The sequence below is a fragment of the Cebus imitator genome, unplaced genomic scaffold, assembly GCF_001604975.1.
Source record: "Cebus imitator isolate Cc_AM_T3 unplaced genomic scaffold, Cebus_imitator-1.0 Scaffold27, whole genome shotgun sequence".
NCBI classification, from domain to species: domain Eukaryota; kingdom Metazoa; phylum Chordata; class Mammalia; order Primates; family Cebidae; genus Cebus; species Cebus imitator.
This window is the reverse complement of record NW_016107342.1, coordinates 11,725,477-11,744,175: the sequence shown is the minus strand read 5'-3', so window position 1 is coordinate 11,744,175 and position 18,699 is coordinate 11,725,477. Positions and strand designations below refer to the sequence as shown.

Below are 18,699 nucleotides of genomic sequence, written 5' to 3'. Positions count from 1 at the left end.
GATTAAATGTTTTAGAGTTTAAACCCATATCTCTTTTGGCTCTTTTTATTTTCAAATAAAAAGTTTAAGTGGGAATGGAAAAAAACTACTCGTTGGCTTAACATAAATCTTTAAACTGCAGGAAGCTTCACCCTCAAAAAGTACTTGAATCTCTGAGGGAAAAGAAAAGGCTGAATTCTATTTTTCATAAATGATGGATTATTGTACCACACTGTGTATTTTCCAGTAAAGTGTCCTTTTATTTGCACTGTGTGATTACAAGTTTCTAAAAGTATGTGTGGGGTCACTTGGGTGCTGTGGGAAAATGGAAGGAACAGTGTTCTGTTAAAATCAGTAGTGAAATCAGAAGCAAACTATGTCCTGATTATCACAGGCATGTGTTTAAATTTTGCTTTCCTTAATTGGTTATGTTGTATTTACTTAAAATGAATAATTTGGCAAGTTTTTCTCCCTTGACAACAGAAAAGCGTAAACTGTTTTATAAGTTTGGCTGTTAAAATCAGATTTGTAAACCAAAATATTCAAAGACTTTTACTGCTGTTTACAGGGTCCCAGTGATGGACCTTGCTTTATATCCATGCACTTCTTAACATTTTTATTTTGTATTTATAGTGCTTTCAAGTTATTTGGTTAATAAAAAGTATGCTATATATTAAAGACATCTATTGACTTCAACTTCAGCATAAGTCTTCTCAGAACAAAATGAGTGGAATGAATGATGGCACAGGCCTTGTAATTTGACTTGTCATCTGAGGACAATTATTTATGGCATCAGGAAATGGAAGTTGATGTTCTAGTCTGTCTCCAGGAAAGTAATCATTAGAGGCAACTTTGGAGAGTTTGGCTATGTTGAAAACTGTATAATCATATCCAAGACTCTGCTAATTTCTCAGTATGTATGAGAAGGAAACAAGATAAAGCATTTAAAAACATATTTTCATTTTCTTTGAAAAACCAATGCACCTTACACACAATTTTCACATGTGGAGCCAGATGGTGGTATTGAAGACAATATAATATACGTATATGTCTCTCTAATTAAGAATACTATCACAAGAATACCTAGGGGAGTTCCAAAAAGATATAACTCACACCATAATTATTTTCATAATCTAGCATTTATACGTCATGTGTATATATTTTAATTTGCAAAATACTTTCTAATGGCATCATTTTTACTAGTTCCAAATGGAAGAAAAAAAAATACCTTGTTTGGCCCTGCATTTCTTGGCATACTGTCATGGGAAATGCCAAGGTCTTTGAGGTGAGACCAGAAATAGAAAATATTACTTTTGTAACTTGTAAAAACTTAGATTGATTATTCTGTGTCATTTCAAAGATGGACTTGAAACCAAAATCGCCCTGAGGCAGAGTTATTCTGAAGGATGTCAAGTGTTTCTTTAGCCCCCAACACTAGAACCCAGACCCCTGGGACTTTCACTACAGCTGTCAGTTGAAGCAGATCATACGTGACTGGTGGTCACTGTAATGACTGAACCTAGATGGAAAGTTGACAGGATAACACATAAACACACTTTATTAAGATCCTCGGAATGACTATTCCAACTAGACCATTTTGAATTAGTTAATGGCTGATACTCATGCTTCATAATCTTGTTAAAGCAATTTTTGTTTGCTTGGGTTTTAAGGGCACTTGTTTTTTCTCCAGAATGACCCAAGGTCAGCCCCTCTTCTTGGATCCTTTAGTCTCCAACATTTCCATTTGACTCCTAACTGTGCTGCATTAGAACTACACAGGACAGCCAGGTGGGCATGGCAGCTCACACCTGTAATCCCAGTAGCTGGGGAGGCCATGACAGGAGGCTCACTTGAGGCCAGGAGTTCAAGACCAGCCTGGCCAACATGGTGAAACCCCATGTTTATTAAAAATACAAAAAGTAGGCCAAGTGCAATGGCTCACATTTGTAATCCTAGCACTTTGGGAGACTGAGGCAGGCTGATCACTTGAGGTCAGGAGTTCAAGACCAACCTGGCCAACATGGGTAAAACCCTCTCTCTACTAAAAATACAAAAATTGGCTGGGCATGGTGGTGCTTGCCTATGATCCCAGCTACTCAGGAGGCTGAGGCTGGAGAATTGCTTCAACCCAGGGGGCGGAGGTTGCAGTGAGCCAAGATCGCACCATTGCACTCCACCCCAGGCAACAGAGCAAGAGTCCATCTTGAAAACAACAACAACAACAACAACAGCACGAAATTAGCCAGGCATAGTGGTGCATGCCTGTAATTCCAGCTACTCAGGAAATTGAGGTATAAGAATCACTTCAGTCTGGGAGGTGGAGGTTGCAGTGAGTTGAGATTGCACCATTGCAATCCAGCCTGGGTGACAGAGGGAAACTATTGTCTCAAAAATAAATAAATAAAAAATAAAAATAAATAATTACGTAAGCCATATACATTTTATGCACAACAGTTAAACCCAGCACTGCCATGCGTATAGTAGGTGGTCAGTGTATGTTTATTTTTTATTATCTTCTAGCACGGTCCAAAATGAAACATATATGTAATGTAAAATCTTCTAGTAGGGACATTTTAGGAAGTAAAAAGAAACAATTTAAATAATGTATTAATAAGATATTTTATTTAGCTGAAAACATCCAAGACATTATTATTTCAACATATGGCTCAAGCTGCATTTCAAGCTTCCATAGCACCAAGTAACTAGTGGCTACATTGGATTGAACAGGTCTAAAGCAGTGCGTTTCAAACTATTGAGATACACAGAGGAAATCATAATACTTGTATAACACACTGGTGGAAGCTGCTCATAGCTGAAGAATATATAGTACAACTGCCCCAAGGACTCAGGCTATCTTGGTCCTGCCTAAATTACCCTTAGAGCTGAGGGCATCCGTTAATTCTCACACCTATAGAACCCATTTTTAAAAATTTAATTTAAAAATTTTTAAATTTTACTTTAAGTTCTGAGATACATGTGCAGAGTGTACAGTTTTGTTACATAGGTATATGTGTGCCATGGTGGTTTACTGCATCTATCAACCTGTCATCCAGGTTTTAAGCCCCTCATGCATTGGGTATTTGTCCTAATGCTCCCCTTGCCCCCCACACCCCAAAAGGCTCCGGTGTGGGTTGTTCCCCTCCCTGTGTCCATTCTTAAAAGCCCAATAGCTGAGAAGCTATCCACCTTTCTCATGTGATAGTCATTGTATTTTTTTGCTCATTGTACTTTTATTACCAATTCATTTAAAAAATAGATAGCTCATGACGGATACATAGATGATAGATATGTATGAGATTATACACACACACACACACACACACACACACACACACACACACACATACACACAAATTATACTTTAAGTTCTGGGGTACATGTGCAGAACGTGCATTTGCTGCATCCATCCCCGTCATCTACATTAGGTATTTCTCCTAATGCTATCCTTCCCCAATCTCCCAACCCTCTACTATCCCTCCCCTAGCCTCCACCCACCCACAGGCCCTGGTGTGTGATGTTCCCCTCCCTGTGTCCATGTGTTCTCATTGTTCAACACTGACTTATGAGTGAGAACATGCCGCATTTGGTTTTCTGTTCTTGTGTCAGAAGAAGAAGACATCTTGAATGCGTTTAAGAATATGCTTGATGAAAACCCAGACCTTATGCATTATATTCATCCCTGAATTCATTGCCTTTAGCATGGAGCCTGATTAGTAGACATTCAGCGAATATTTTTTTCTGGAAGGAATTTTACATGCACCTGACTTTGAAGATAAATCTGAGACTAGGAAGCTGAGGAGAGGGGCCTAATGAAGACATGGAGAAAGTTTGAAGCAAATTATGTTTCTGAATTTTACCTAGAACTAGTAGTAATTATAAATCAATAAGGAGAGTAAGAAATTCTGCTTCAGAAAAATAAATCACTTTGGGTTAATATAAAAAAGAAGATTGACAAAATTATTCAAACAAGCAGGATCTTCAGAAATGCCTGCATTAGCTAGAGATACTATATAACCAAATTTAATTGAAATTAACAGTGCTAAAGAGTTGTCTCCTGTAGTTTAGAATGAATTTTTCTTTACTCTGGCCATGATTTTGTGTATAAATATAAATAGGAGGAATTATCCATGTAAAGGTTATCATGCTAAATATAAGGAAATGAAGGTGAAAATAAATTGTGAGTATATGGAGCTAATCTCATTCTTACTGTACATTCATGTTGCAACAGGACTAATAATTTCATGTGAGCAAATTTTACTCGTATGCCTTGTTCTAGACAGAAGAGCCTGAGCTATTAATTCAGGTAGTTGTTTCATAACTACTGTTTTCTATTCAGATTTGCATAAAGTAATAATCATAAAGAAGAAATTTACTGAAAGCCTCTGATTTCTTTTTAAATCTTCAGTGTTCAGGCTGCATCATAGTGCTTCTGATACAAGCGACAAAAATCGAGTTAAAAGCAGATTAAAGAAGTTTATTACCCGAAGACCTTCCCTGAAAACTCTGCAAGAAAAAGGACTTATTAAAGGTACAGGTCATTTTATACTTGTACTGTAACTGTGATAAATGAATGCGCCTCTGTGTTCACAGCTAATCAGCTCTAAAGTAATATTATAATATTTTATTCTTCTTAGGTTCCTTATTAAATTTTCTACTCTATAACAGAGAAGAAAAATAATTGTCCAGAAAACAGATCCTGAGAAAATAAAGAAGGTGTCATGGGACCACTGAACAGTATGCTTAGTTTTGCCCTGAGAGGATCTGTGTTCTGTACGAGGAACAGAGAAAGAATATTCTAGCGGCCTGCTAGAATGATCCCATGTCCTCCTGTGCCTGGGTGGTTCCAGTTCACACCTGGGACTTAGTCAGTATGAACCAGCACATTTACTAACCCAGCCCTTTTCCCTATCAGAAATTTCCTGATTTGGATAAAAGGTTATCTGATCATCCTAGTCATAGTCTGAAGTAAGGCTGGAAAGAAAGTCTAAGACAAATACATGTAATGAAAACGTATGGAAATTGAGAACTGGCAATCTGAAAACTCAATCCAAACTTATATAACTAGGTAGTTTTACAGAATAGATGATTGTAAGAATAGATGCTTGCCACCAGAATAGAAAATCATGGTCTCTGACATTAGACTAATTGGATTACCAGCCATTCATTTTAACATTGATCAAGTTACGATCTTCTCTGAGCCTCAGCTTTCTCATCTGTTAAATGGGGATACTTATATACATCACTGAGAGGAATAAATGACATAGCCTATGGGAAGCATTCAACAGAGTTTCTGAAACAAAAGTAAGCATTCTATGAACACCCTCTGCTTATTAACATGGTTGTTATTCATAATTGTTGGTATCACTGTTAGTGTGTCAGATAGATGAAAGGATGGTTGGTTACACAGAACCAGTGATTCGTACATTTCTATAACTGGAAATTACCTTATAGAATATATAGGCTATAAAAACAAGAAAACATATGCATGAAGTTCATTATTCTCTGTATTTTTCAATTTTCTAGCTTATGGGTACGTTTTGAAAATTAAATATAAGAATTTGTAAAGGGGTGAAAAGAAACTCCTAACCCTGGGAAAAAAGCTGAAAGGCTAATCTTTATAGAAATTGAAAGGTGATTTAATAAGTGATCGTTTCTCAGGAAAAGGGCAAAGCAGATCCTAATTTTTTCAGCATTACTTAAAATGACAAGTGTTTAAATAATTTATAATAACTGTTCGATCTATCAGTTTCAGTCTGTTTTGAAACAGGTGAGCAGATCAGAAAAATTAGCTGACATTCTGAACCAATTGTAGAAGGTGAAATTTCATGAAGCAAAAGCATACACATTGCTAATAGAATAGAAAATTCTTAGGACAGAAGCATTTAGAGGTAAAACTGGGACCCTGGTTTAAATCAGACTTGCCTCAGACTTTTACCCGCTGATGTATAGTACTTTTCTTAGTTGTAGACAGTAATTGACCCTCTATAGATTTAACTTCACTTAAGAGTATTACTAGTACCCTCAATTCTACTTCACAATTCATCCTATGGATGATCATTTTCTTAGGAAAGATTCAGTTGCAGGTTAACTGTCATCTTGAAAAATATATAACTAGCTAAGCAGCCAATAATCCCAGTTTTACATAATATCCAAGTTTTTCATGACTGTGGCAAAATAAAAGGGGTTATACTTCAGTGGCAGGGTCTGGCTCCATGTGAAGTGCTGAAGAATTAATTACTACAGTGCTCTAGAATTGGTCTCAGAAAGCATTAGGGAAGGTGGATGGCTAATGCAGTTTTCATACTGAAGAACTGGAACCGCTAAACACACTCTGATTCATGCATTTCTTATCTTAGAGCTCCATTAAATTTTCACCATAACTGACCAATGAGTCAGTATTCATTAGTAAGGCTATGGAAAATCTATGTAAAATTCTGATTTGATAAGCTTCCATTGTTGTCTTCAGTGGAATTATTTTTTTTAAGTACAGATCAAGTTATGCAAATATAGTCACTTCTTGGGCTTATTTCAGGTTTAACTATGAAACTTTTTTCAAGGCTTTTACTAAATTGTTCTTTTTTTTTTTTTTTTCAACTCAGTAAAAGGCATTAAACCAATTTTTAAAAATACCTGGCTAGTCACATTTAGTACTTTAATCCATTTTTTTTCCTTGTGCTTAAGGCAAAGACTTAGAAAAACAATAAAATAAGTATTCTTAATCAGTTAAGAAAAATTACATAAAATAAATTAATGATTAATGGTTAAATGGTTAATTTTTCCAAGCAAAATTACTTAGCTCTTTCAAAGAGGAAATATTTAGAAAGAGGAATAATGGCTTCAGAATTGCTCTTCAGCTCATTTGGCCAGAGAATCTGTATTATATTTTATACACTGTCTAACCTTCCAGATTTACACAAAAGGCCTCCATTACCAAGGCTCAGGAAAGCTGTGCTTGGTAGCTTGGGTCTTACAATTGTGCTTCCTGAGACCTGGGAGGGATTCTGCAGGGCCATGTCAATTTTCAAAGTGTTTACTCTTTCATATAATTTGCCAATAGGTTGAGGAGACTTGGCTTTGAATTCAAGCATCCTGTATTGAGCACGATAGGGGCAGGAAGGGTTAATATTTTATGGACCCTATAATGTCCATCAGAGTCATGTACACAAAGCACTTAATGTGAAAAGAGAATTGCCCCAATGTCACACGATCTAAACTCAATCACAAACCCTTTCTTCAAAACCTGTCTTTTGGATTCACAGAGACATGACCAATATGTGGTTTCATTAGCTAGAACCTAGACTTGGAAACAGTCACTTAATGGTGCTGTATTTTCTAAAAAAACTTTTTTTTTTTTTAGACAGAGTTTCACTCTGTCACCCAGGCTGGAGTGCAGTGGCATGATCTTGGCTCACTACAACCTCTCTCTCCTAGGTTCTTACGATTCTAGTGCTTCAGCCTCCCAACTGGCTGGGACTACAGGCGCACGCCACCACACCTGGCTAATTTTTGTATTTTTACTAGAGATGGGGTTTCTCCATGCTGGCCAGGCTGGTCTCGAACTCCTGGCCTCAAATTATCTGTCTACCTTGGCATCTCAAAGGGCTGGAATTACAGGCATGACCCACCACACCCAGCCCTGTATTTCCTAATGTCTTTAATATGACTAAAGAGAAGGACACGTTATGATGTCAAACAAAGTGAGTCAGAAGAGAATTCTGAATGACTGGTTTCTCAATGAAAAGAAATCTTAATAGCACAGGCGGCTTTAGCAAACATTGTGCCATTGCAGGGGTAGCTTTGGAAAAGTTCTCCAAGTGCACTCAAGTTTGCCAAGGAATGGTGAGCCCTTTTTAAATATATGAGTTTATTACCATTGAACATCACATTGGGAACAAAACTTGAGTCCATTTAATATATAAATTATAGGCAAAAGTGTCCATTTTAGGGTGGTAGATATGTTTGTAAATATCCTCAACTACTTTTGGAACTGGTGTAACAGATCTTTAGTTTTAGCCCAACAGCCTTATGTCATCTTTCAAATAACAGAATGGACAGCCGAGATTAGGTAATACATTTTTTAGAGAAGATAACAGTTGTTTGGCTTTTTAGGAGCAATTAGTATGTCCTTATGTCAAAATAATAGCATCAGAGAGGATTCTGTGTTTAGAACCCTTTTCTAGTTAAGGACAAAACCATACTGGATAGCATTAACAGAAACTGAAATTAGTATCATACTACTTATTTTCAAATCAGTGTATTATAAAATCTGCTTAAAGAATAAATAACACACCTCAGGGATTTATGATAAGCAGAAGTGCTTTCCAGCCTGATCTTAGTTTTGCCCCCTAAGGGGTACCACTTTGAATAGTTTCTATTTATAATTCTGGTGATTGGATTCATACCTACATCCTTGTTATTTAGGGTGAAAGTTGGTTTGTTTTGTCAATGTCCTTCTTATCTTCAATATTGTAATGTCTTACTTTATCTGTCTTAGACAGTGCTTTAGGTTTCTGCTGCAATCGGCATGAATTTTACTCAACTACACCAAGCCTCATCTTCTTGTCGTCTTGTGTTTTTGTTTGTTTGTTTGTTTGTTTGTTTGGAGATGGAATCTCGCTTTATCACCCAGGCTGGAGTTAGTGGCATGATCTCAGTTCACTGCAATCCCTGCCTCCCAGGTTCAAACAATTCTCCTGCTTCAGCTTCCTGATTGGCTGGGACTACAGGTGCACACCACAGCACACACCACTACTCCCTGCTAATTTTTTGTATTTTAGTAGACATGGGGTTTCACCATGTTGCAGAGGCTGGTCTTGAACTCTTGAGCTCAGTCAATCCACCCACCTCAGCCTCCCAAAGTGCTAGGATTATAGGCATGAGCCACCATGCCTGGCCCTACTTGGTTCTTCTCACCAGATACTTATGGTCAAATACAGTTCATCCCACAGCCTGCATTAGCTTTCTCCACAACCATGCCTACATCTCTACTTATGTTTCGTTAACCCTAGAAAATGTAGCCATAATAAGCCTAAGATGAAGAATTTAGTGCCACCTTCTTCTCTCATCTCCTCTGCCTCTTCTATTCTACTTCTATGTCATACAAATTTCTTTTATTTTACTTGTTTTTATAATTATGGCTTCTTTATAGGTAAATTTTAAAAGTTAAAAATAAAAAAAAAAATGGCTGAGCATGGGTAGCTCATGTCTGTAGTCCAGACATTTTGGGAGGACAAAGGAGGAGGATTGCCTGAGGTCAGGGTTTGAGATGAGCCTGGGCAAGATAAAGAGACCCTGTCCCTCTACAAAAAGTGAAAAAAGTTAGCAAGGTGTGGTGACACATGTCTGCAGTCCCAGCTCCATGGGAGACTGAGGCAGGAGGGTTGCTTAAGCCCAAGAGGTCAAGGCTACAGTGAGCTATGATCACATCACTGCACTTCATTCAGCCTGGGTGACAGAGTGAGACTCCCTCTCTTAAAAATCAATCAAATATTCAGTCAATCAACATTCATACTATTATGCTTACATAGGTTTACTGTAGCACCACATAGACTTCCCTGTTCTTAAAACATCATAACTCCTGTGACTCTCAAAGGGTAAGGCTCCTGATTATTGTGAAAAATGTCTCCTATCTTTTACATTTGAGGGTCATATTAACAATTTTATGCTGTTTCACATTACCTCCATGGGTTTTTCATATTTTGGACTAAGTGGTGAAACAAATTAACAATAATCAATTTTATTTTAGTCATGTAAATATTAGCAAACCTTTGGCCAAGTTATATGCCAGATTGGATTGACATACCCATGGGGGTACATGCTATGAATTATGGGCCACTCCAGTTTTACTGTTGTTTCTTCCAACCCTTATGCTCTATCATTTTCTTATAATCATGCTATCTTTTAGTTTGATTCATTTTTCCATTTTGAATTTCCTGCACAGATTTCTTCCCCTACCCAGAGTGCTCCTTTGTTGTTGTTTTTTGAGCCTTTATGTCATCATGTGCTTTTATTCTCTCGAACTCTGTATTCTAGTCTACCACTTCTTGCTTTTTTCCCTTGAATATCTTCTTCTAAAGTCCTTTCAGCCTCTTTCTGCAGTTTGCACTGGTTGCTCTCCAGCCGATTACCCTGTGATTTCTTTTCAAAGCTCCTCTGTTAGATCCACTGTCTTCTGGATCCCATGCCTTTTCTTTATTTCTCTCATCCCTTCTATTACTCTGTCACAGTTTCCATGAACCCATTTGGAATTCATGAGTCCTCAACTGTCTAAAAATACCTTCAGTAGGCCCACACAGTTGATCAGTAGCTTAGTTGGGTATAAAATTCCATTCCCTGTCGAATACTGAGATGCAGAGTCCCCTCTTAAAATTGTTTCACTCCTATCATTGTTATTTTGAATTTCTCTCTCTCAAAGTCATTAAAGGTTTTTGGTCTTTATGTTGAGAGTCTATAATCAAGATAATGTATATAGTTGACAGAATTTTTAAATTTTATTCTGCTTCGCACTTAATTTTAAGAATTAGGATTCATTTTTAATACTGGAAATTTTATCTTTTTGTTATCACATTGTTACATTCCTCCCACCTGTTTTCTCTGTTTCCTATGCTGAGATCTTTTTTATGTGACCATTAGATCATCTGGATTGATAGTTTCGTTCCGTGTTATCTTTTCTCAAATTTTGAAAACATTCTCAGTTTTGTTCCCCAATATTTACATTATTTTAACTTTAGCAATCATGTTTTCAATTTTATAGATTTGTTTCACATTCTTTCTTTTTTTGCACATCTCATTTCTCACATACCATGAAAACAAAAAGTGTGTTGACCACTCTACCCCCATACAATAGTGAGGATGGCACAGAGAACTCAGTACATATTTGGTAATTAAATAAGAAGGAAAAGTAGATATCTTTTCAAACCTGAGGATATAAATTAGATTTTGTTGTTGGTTTCAGAGTTTTGTTTTTATTTTAAATTGTTCTCTTCTGGTCTTTAAATGATCAATTTCATCTATTGTCCTTTTCTTTCCTTTATTTGACTCATTCTATTTTTATCAAATTAGTGACTTTGCCCAAATATCTGATGGGCAATGGTTGTCCACTCTTATTAAAGTATCCATACACACTGGCTAGAGCTTTGAATACATAAGTAGACCTGGTCAATGATACGGTTTTGCTTTAGGGTGATCTGTCAGTGCATCCCACACTTATCCGATACCTCAAATATCCTATATTTTCAAAGATGCAGGATGCTTTATATTCTCTTGAAAATTGATTCAATCTTACTGCTGATGGTCAATTTTTCAACTCCATTTTATAACTAAGAAAAACGAGGAGGAAATATCTCAGATTATTTTACAGTATAGCAGCTTAGGAATAGGACCAAGCCAGGCTTGAAGCTGGATTCTGAGATTTACCAGCTATTAACTTAATATCTGGTTTTTGGCCTTCTTCTTTATGAAACTTACATAAAAAGTTTAAATGAAATGAAATATGGGAAAATGGTGCTCAGCTTACCCTGGATACCCCACAACTGTTTCTCCCTTTCTTTTTCGATTCTTCCTTTCTTCTTTCCTTCATTTCATCTTGCCTTTCTTATTATCTTTCTTTCCCTTCTCCTTTTTCCTCTTCCTTATCTAGGTGCACAGAAGAAGTTATGACCAAGATGGCCCTAGGAAATCATTCTGTGAAGTATTTGTTTAAAGCTTGACAAATCATTTGAGGCAAGCATGTAGAGAAAACAGCAGTGATTCACTTACTTCAAGAAGTACATTGATATGTACATTGATAACTTGGGCTTGGCTTATATTTCTCTTTTTGGTAATTTTAATCATGCTCTTTATACATAAATGGGCATTAGCTCATTTTTCTTTGCTAACTACACTCACTTATATAGTGTCATGCAATGGCTGGAACATTTAAGTAATTACTCACACAGACATAACTAATTGCTTAAGGTGTCTGCTATAAAAAAAAAGTCTTTGAAAATTTATAGTTCTTTTTAAAATATGTCAATTATATTGAGAAATAAAAAAAGATTTGCCATTCAAATTGCAAATACGAGCTATCATCCCTAGATTTAACAGTTGTGTTTATGAATAGCAAAATCATTGAGTTAAGAGAAAAGTATTTTTAAATAATTTGTTAGAACTGATATATGACAGAGTAACGTAATTGTCACACTGTTGATTTAGGCAAAATATATATGAGCAACACTGTAATATAGCTTTGAGTAGAGACATGCTCGAACTTTGCCACTTTATCAGTGTTAGTCTGAGAATAACTATATTTGAATTTATATACTAGGGCATGGGCCTATCATTGCTTGGGCCTGAAATACTCTCGCAACTTCCACAATATGCACTAATGTGCTTAAAAATTATATTGTAAATCTTCTTTTTAAAAAAACTTCTTTATGGTTCAAAATTGAACTGTGATCTTTACGTGTGAGCTGTGTCATGATTTAGTATTAGCCAAAATTAATAGCCAACCTTAAGCTTCTTTATCTTGGCCTACAAGCTTCCTGGTTCCTTTGCATTTATACTTCCCAGGCAGTTTCTGTTATTTAAAGACTCTTGGGAGCAAATGTGTTGGTAATACAGTACCACATAGCTAGCTTTTGTTCAATAATGAGATACAGGTCACCATGAGAGATGGAGAAATGTTGGGGAAAGGGTGCACCTGGGTAGTAGGTTAAGCCCATGTCTTCTAAAAGAAACCATCCAGATCTTACGAGATATTAAAAGCAGAATAGCTTTGGAGCAAACTAGAGAAAATGAGGTCCAGAAATAGGAGCAAATTAGGTAAAGGGAGAAGAATGAGCCAGAGTGATATATCGGTTTCCCTGTAGTTGAAGAATTTATTTTCTTATGGGGACAGATCTTTTTATACAGATGTTAGTACGATTGTAATATTTGAGATGGTGACTTACATACACTTGATTTTCTTTTTATCTACAAAGAAAATAGAAAAAAATTTTATCTACAAAATGGTTTCGCCATTAAATGGCATGTAACTCACTATACTTTATGTGTTAGCAAACAACGATGCTAACAATTCTCCTTTTCTTCCTTTAAATTACATTTCTTTCACATTAAGTCAAGCCCTCAAGATGTTTCCCTTTTCTCAAGTAAAAGAAAATGCCTGATAATACCAGGCTTTAGCCATAAAACCGACCCAATGCCTAGTAATAGCTATGCTTAATGCTGGGGATATAAAATGAAAAAAACTCAATTGATTCAAAACCAGCATATTGGCATTTTGTTTTTAGCCAGTGACCCCTAAAACCCATACTAATTTTTGCCCTGGCAGCAGATTCTGGTTTTATTTATTCTGTGGACTATGTATCCTTAAAAGATTGCCCAGAATTCTCTCAAGCCCTATAGGGTTACATGAATCTGGTGCCAGTTTGAAATAATGTATTTGAGCCTTCCAGTTTGAGGACTCACGAGTTTCCATAAAATAGGAAGAAACAGATCATACACATCAATCAGGAAGCAGTAACAAGAGGAGGCAGGCCTTGTTTCATCATGTGACTCTATGCCATGTTTTAAGCATATCCCGTGCTCTAACTCAAAATCTTTGTGTATCCGTGTGTGTGTGTGTGTGTGCGTGTGTGTGTGTGTGTGTGTGTGTGTGTGTCTAAATTATAAAGCGGATACAAAACCTCCCCTTCCACCCCCAACATTGCACCAAAGTTGATGTGCTCTCGGAAGCATAGCCTCAACTAGTTGAAGATGACCAAAAGTCAGGTTAAGGTGGTATTTCCTCCTTTGTCAGAAGTCTGCTGCTCTCTAGAGAGATGGCCCATGACTGTTTCAGTCCTCTAATCACATCCTAAATCTTTCCTCTGTGAAACCACCTGATGAGAAGAAAAAGATGCACGACCCTTGTCAGTGTTCAAAAGAATCCCCTTTCTAAAGGTTAGCATTTATTATTGATACCCTGCTGTTCTCCAGCAGGTGTTCTCGTACCACATGGTTCCCTCCTGACTCCTAAAGCCAGCTTCACAAGCAGTGGAAGATTCTTCAGCTTAGTTCTTGTTAGCTTTTCAGGGCCTCCACAGACCTACGAACAGTATCCAAAGCCAGTGCCAGATGCTGCTTTCTCCTCTGAAATTTGTATAATTCTACTGCTCACACCAAGTACTAGATGGTGATTCCATTGTGTGGGGAGGTGAATAATTGAGGGAGAAGAAAGCAGAAGTTCATCCAGACCTGAAGATGGATTATTGAGCAAATGTATGAATGAATGCTGCTCATATAGTGAGACAATTTGAATTTTCCATCGTATTCAAGAAAGGAAGGTTCACTCCTTCCTCACTTATGATATGAATGGGATTTAAGAGTTCACATTGTGTGTAAGTTGAACGTATCTCTGAAGATAGTACATCAGAGCTCTCACGACTCAGATATCCTCATTAGGGACCCCATTCAGCAGATGTGTTAGACTGCTATGAGCAAAGGAAATATTAATATCCACAATTCATTTTGACATCCTAAGATTAAGAGAGCACTCTTTTATTTCCTTTAGCATCGCTGACAGTTTGGCCTACAAATCTTTTTTCTCCAAATTCATGTCTGTTATAAATCAACAACATTTCATAAATTTCCAAGATTCAAAAAATAAAGAAAAGAACTTGCATTATTTTGTTTCAGGGGCCCAAATTTAGTTCAATATAAAAAGCATCTCCCTTTGGACTTGCTACCCTACCTGACTAGTGATAATGAAAATTAACTGGGCCCCTATAAAACTGAGTCATCTGGCAAAATAAGTCCCTTTTGTTAAACTGCTCTTCCTGCATTTTCTGTTCTTTGTGGGAGGGAGGCAAGAGGCCATTTCAGAATTTGGGTAGTCAAAATTGGTAGTCTGTCAGTATTAGTCAAATTGCAATAGGGAGAGGTATATCCCCCAGCTTTTCTTTGACTTGACTATATTGCTTTAAGTGTGTTTTATCAAAGCATTTTCTGGGGCAACAGATCTGAAAACATAAACTTTATGTAGCATTGCTCCTCCTTAGATATTTCCCTTTAATATGTCTTTTCTTTTTGAAGATAAAATAAAAGTACATAAAAGAGTTCTGGGAATAGGCAGCTATATGTCATAAACACCCTTCACTCCCCCTCACCCAGAGCTCCCACCCCCCAAAATTTGGAAACGATTTGATTGAAGTGATGACTGCCTTGATCTTGTTTGAATACTCCTTCTTCATTATCTTATTCTCTCTATGGGAGGCAACAACCCTGTCACAGAGTCATTCCTGGGAGGGAAAGAGGTATTTCTAGCAACCATATTTTCCAAACACAAAATTGAGACACATGGCCTGACAATGCCATAATATTTGAAGTAGGGGCTGTGCTCAAAGATCCAGAACATATGGTTGAAAGAGTTTTCTTATAAAAAGCAGCCATTTAAGACACTTTCTAGATTCTTATTCACAAAAGGCTCATTCCTCCATCCCTTTTATTCTCATTAAAAAATATTACCCGCAGATCGGAAGACCGACCAGTTTTCCCTCAAATTTGCTTTTTTGCCAGCTTGAGAACCACCCTGTTGACTAAAAAGTTAAATGCACAGCCATCAAGAAAGAAATGCAAACCAGACTGCCAAACATATTATGAATATATTGCTCTTCTTAAAAATGCTAGTTGGTTTTTCATACTGGAGTATTGACTAACTGTCTGTGTTTGATGTATGGTTTACCAGCCTGATGTCGACTTATGGTTAGAGCTTAACTTGTTAGTTCTGCTTTTGCAGCCAATTCAGAATAACTACAGATGCCTCGAGATATTAAAATTGACTGCTCAAATGGACTCAGTGTGGGAGTTTCATTGGTTTTAAATTGATAACAGCTGAAAGAGTGAATGATTAAAGTGTACATGGGCATAGGACACAGCTCTTTCATAGAAACACTTGTGAACAGACTTCAGTAGTGTGAGAATTTTTTCTTTCTTTTTCTATTGTAGTTATTTTTAAGCCACCTTGAGTTAAATTTTAAAAGTGCTCAGGAATATTCAGGAGCCTAGAGGAGAAATAATTCCTGAGACCCAGATAAATTTTGATGAAGTGGCTTTCTATTCTATAGGGAACATTTAAAGTTAAGTAGCATTCCATAAGGTGGTAATTGTGTCTATTTCCCAGGCATTTAAGTTAAGTAAGCTGTGTAGGAAGTATAAACTGTCATAACAGAAGGGTTAGGGTGTTGTGTACATCTCTTTCTTCAACTCATAAAAACTGAAGCTCCAAAGTGCCTTATCACAGAGAAGTCAAACAAAGCCTCTCCTTTGCTTTCTTATTCTCCTAGGAACAGTTATTATTATTTTCATTCTTTAAAAAGATGTTCTGAATATTTTCTTGTCACATGGAGAAAAAGAACACAAAAGAGAAATTAAAAAAAACTTTTCTCCCCCTCCTTAAATCAACAATAGTTATATAAAACAGACTTTATGAAAATTTTCCTTCACCATTTAATAGTAGCTTAAGGAAAAAGCACAGTAAAGAAAAGAATTAAGAGAAATGTAAAGAAGTTTATGGAAAAGAAATACCTGTTCATAATACAGACATTCTTCAACTTAATATTTTTCTAAGAGTTAGGTGCCCTCACTATAATATACTGTGACCTATCTCCTTTGTTTCCAAATGTCTCCTCGTATTTTACCTTTGATATTCTATCAGGATACATAGAAGAACTTTATATAGGTAACTGCTTAAAAGCATCAATCTAAAATAACTTATTAAAGTGAGATTTGTTGACAAAATATAAGGCCATAGAGTATATATTCATTTCACATATTCATTTTTTTAAAAAATTGAATCATTGTACCTAGCTAGCATGTCCCCACATATTTAGCAAATGTTTACCTTATGTTAATTACAATTTGTGGAATAAGAGATTTAGATGTTTGACAGTAACGTTAGTGAATAGTGATATATATGTTCAGATGTAAGAAAATCAAATTATGAAGGATGTCCTGACTTTAAAAAAACAAGCCACAAATATCCTGGTCAGTGTTTACAAGAAAATGTGTTACATATTTACTGTTCAAATTTTGCCCAAAATTATGTATATACCTGGACCCAATCTTAAAATTGCCTAACTCAAGTTGCCTTCAAGTAGCATACAGCCAGTGAATCATGCTTTTGTTGTGATAGACAGCTTGTGCAGATAGCCATCTAAGAACCCGCTACAAAGAATGTTTTAATAGGATGTAATTCCTTTAGATATGTAGAACAAAAGAGAGAAATTTCATTCTCTTTCAACAGTTGTTCAGCTCCAATTTTTTAATGATTTTTTTTTAATCCATATGAGACAGGAGGGAGATTTTAAAAGAGATGTCATCTTAGTTAAATATACGTGAGGGTCATTAACTTGAATATATCACTCCTAACATGTCCCTTTGAACTTGGAACTCAGATTCTTAGGAGGAAAGAAAGGATGGAGCTAGAAGAGGCCTGGTCTCAGTTAACTTCACAATGAAGGAACCTTTCACATGACAAGAGGCTGAGAAATAAGCCGATGGTATAAAAACGATATCTTGAGGATATCTTAATATGGTGAGATTCCAAATACTCTAAATTTCAGAAGAGCCATTGCTCCCTTAGACTCTCTCCTAATTTATACCACCTTATACATTCATTCATTCCCTGAACAGTGAAAAATGATGTTTGCATCTTTTGTGACTTCACACTTTAAATGCATTGAGGTCTTGAGCATGTTACAATGTATACATCTTTAAAAAAGTTATTGGCATAGGAGACCATTTGATATTATATAAAGAATTGGACAGGAACTCACTCGATGCCTTTTAAAAAATATGTCAAAAGAAGAAGTGAGAGACTGTTTTGCTTATAAATCTGTTAACATAATTACCAGTTGAAGAAATCATAAACATTTTAGAAAGAAAAGCAAGGTTAGAACCTCACTTCATCAAAAACAGCATTCCCAATTATGTCAGATACCTCCAATTATCTAGCATAAGTTTCCTGTATTCACATATGCATGCAAGCCTCTTTAATCAGAAAGATCATATATTTGTAGTATGAAGGAATAATCTTGAAGGAAAATAACATTGGTTAGAAATATACTACCAAACACATGAAGAGAGACAACCAGATCTGTATGTGAGGTTATGTTCAACTTGAGATGCCACAGAGATTCTGAAGGTGGCTATGCAGTGTAGGAATATAAATATTCCAAATGTGACTACACAGTGTAGCAGCTGAGTGGACTTTTCCACAGACGAGACCACTGCCTGGATGTTTATGCTATACCGTGGAGGACAGGATGGGAAGCAGAAGCTTTTGCCAGGGAACTGTGGCCTCAAAGGTATTAACCTGGCAGGTGGCAAATAGTGGGTAAAGTGGCACCACAGACTTACTTGATCCAGAACAGAAGGTAGAGAGTAAATGTCCATTGGAGAATGTTTGGGGACACAAGACATGGAATCTGAGGAATTCTAGGAATGGCAGTAAAAGACTTTGGGTTCTGCCAGGTGTGGTGGCTCTCACCTGTAATCCCACCACTTTGGGAGGCTGAGGCGAGTGGATCGTTGGAGGACAGGAATTCGAGACCAGCATGGCCAACATGATGAAACCCCATTTCTACTAAAAATACAAAAATTAGCTGGGTGTGGTGGTGGGTGCCTGTAATCCCAGCTACTCGGGAGGCTGAGGCAGGAGAATCACTTGAACCCACAAGGCAGATGTTGTAGTGAGCCAAGATC

The 18,699-nt window shown here is 36.6% G+C and overlaps 1 protein-coding gene across 4 annotated transcripts in view; it reads left to right on the top strand.

Moving 5' to 3' along the window:
* Positions 1 to 18,699, top strand: part of ARHGAP15 (Rho GTPase activating protein 15) — a 640,576-nt gene that overhangs the window by 351,045 nt on the left and 270,832 nt on the right. For all 4 annotated transcript variants that reach the window (XM_017523184.2, XM_037736629.1, XM_037736627.1 and 1 more), the window contains exon 9: positions 4,385 to 4,507. In XM_017523184.2, the coding sequence (XP_017378673.1) occupies positions 4,385 to 4,507 (123 nt within the window). The remainder of the gene's footprint in view (positions 1 to 4,384; positions 4,508 to 18,699) is intronic.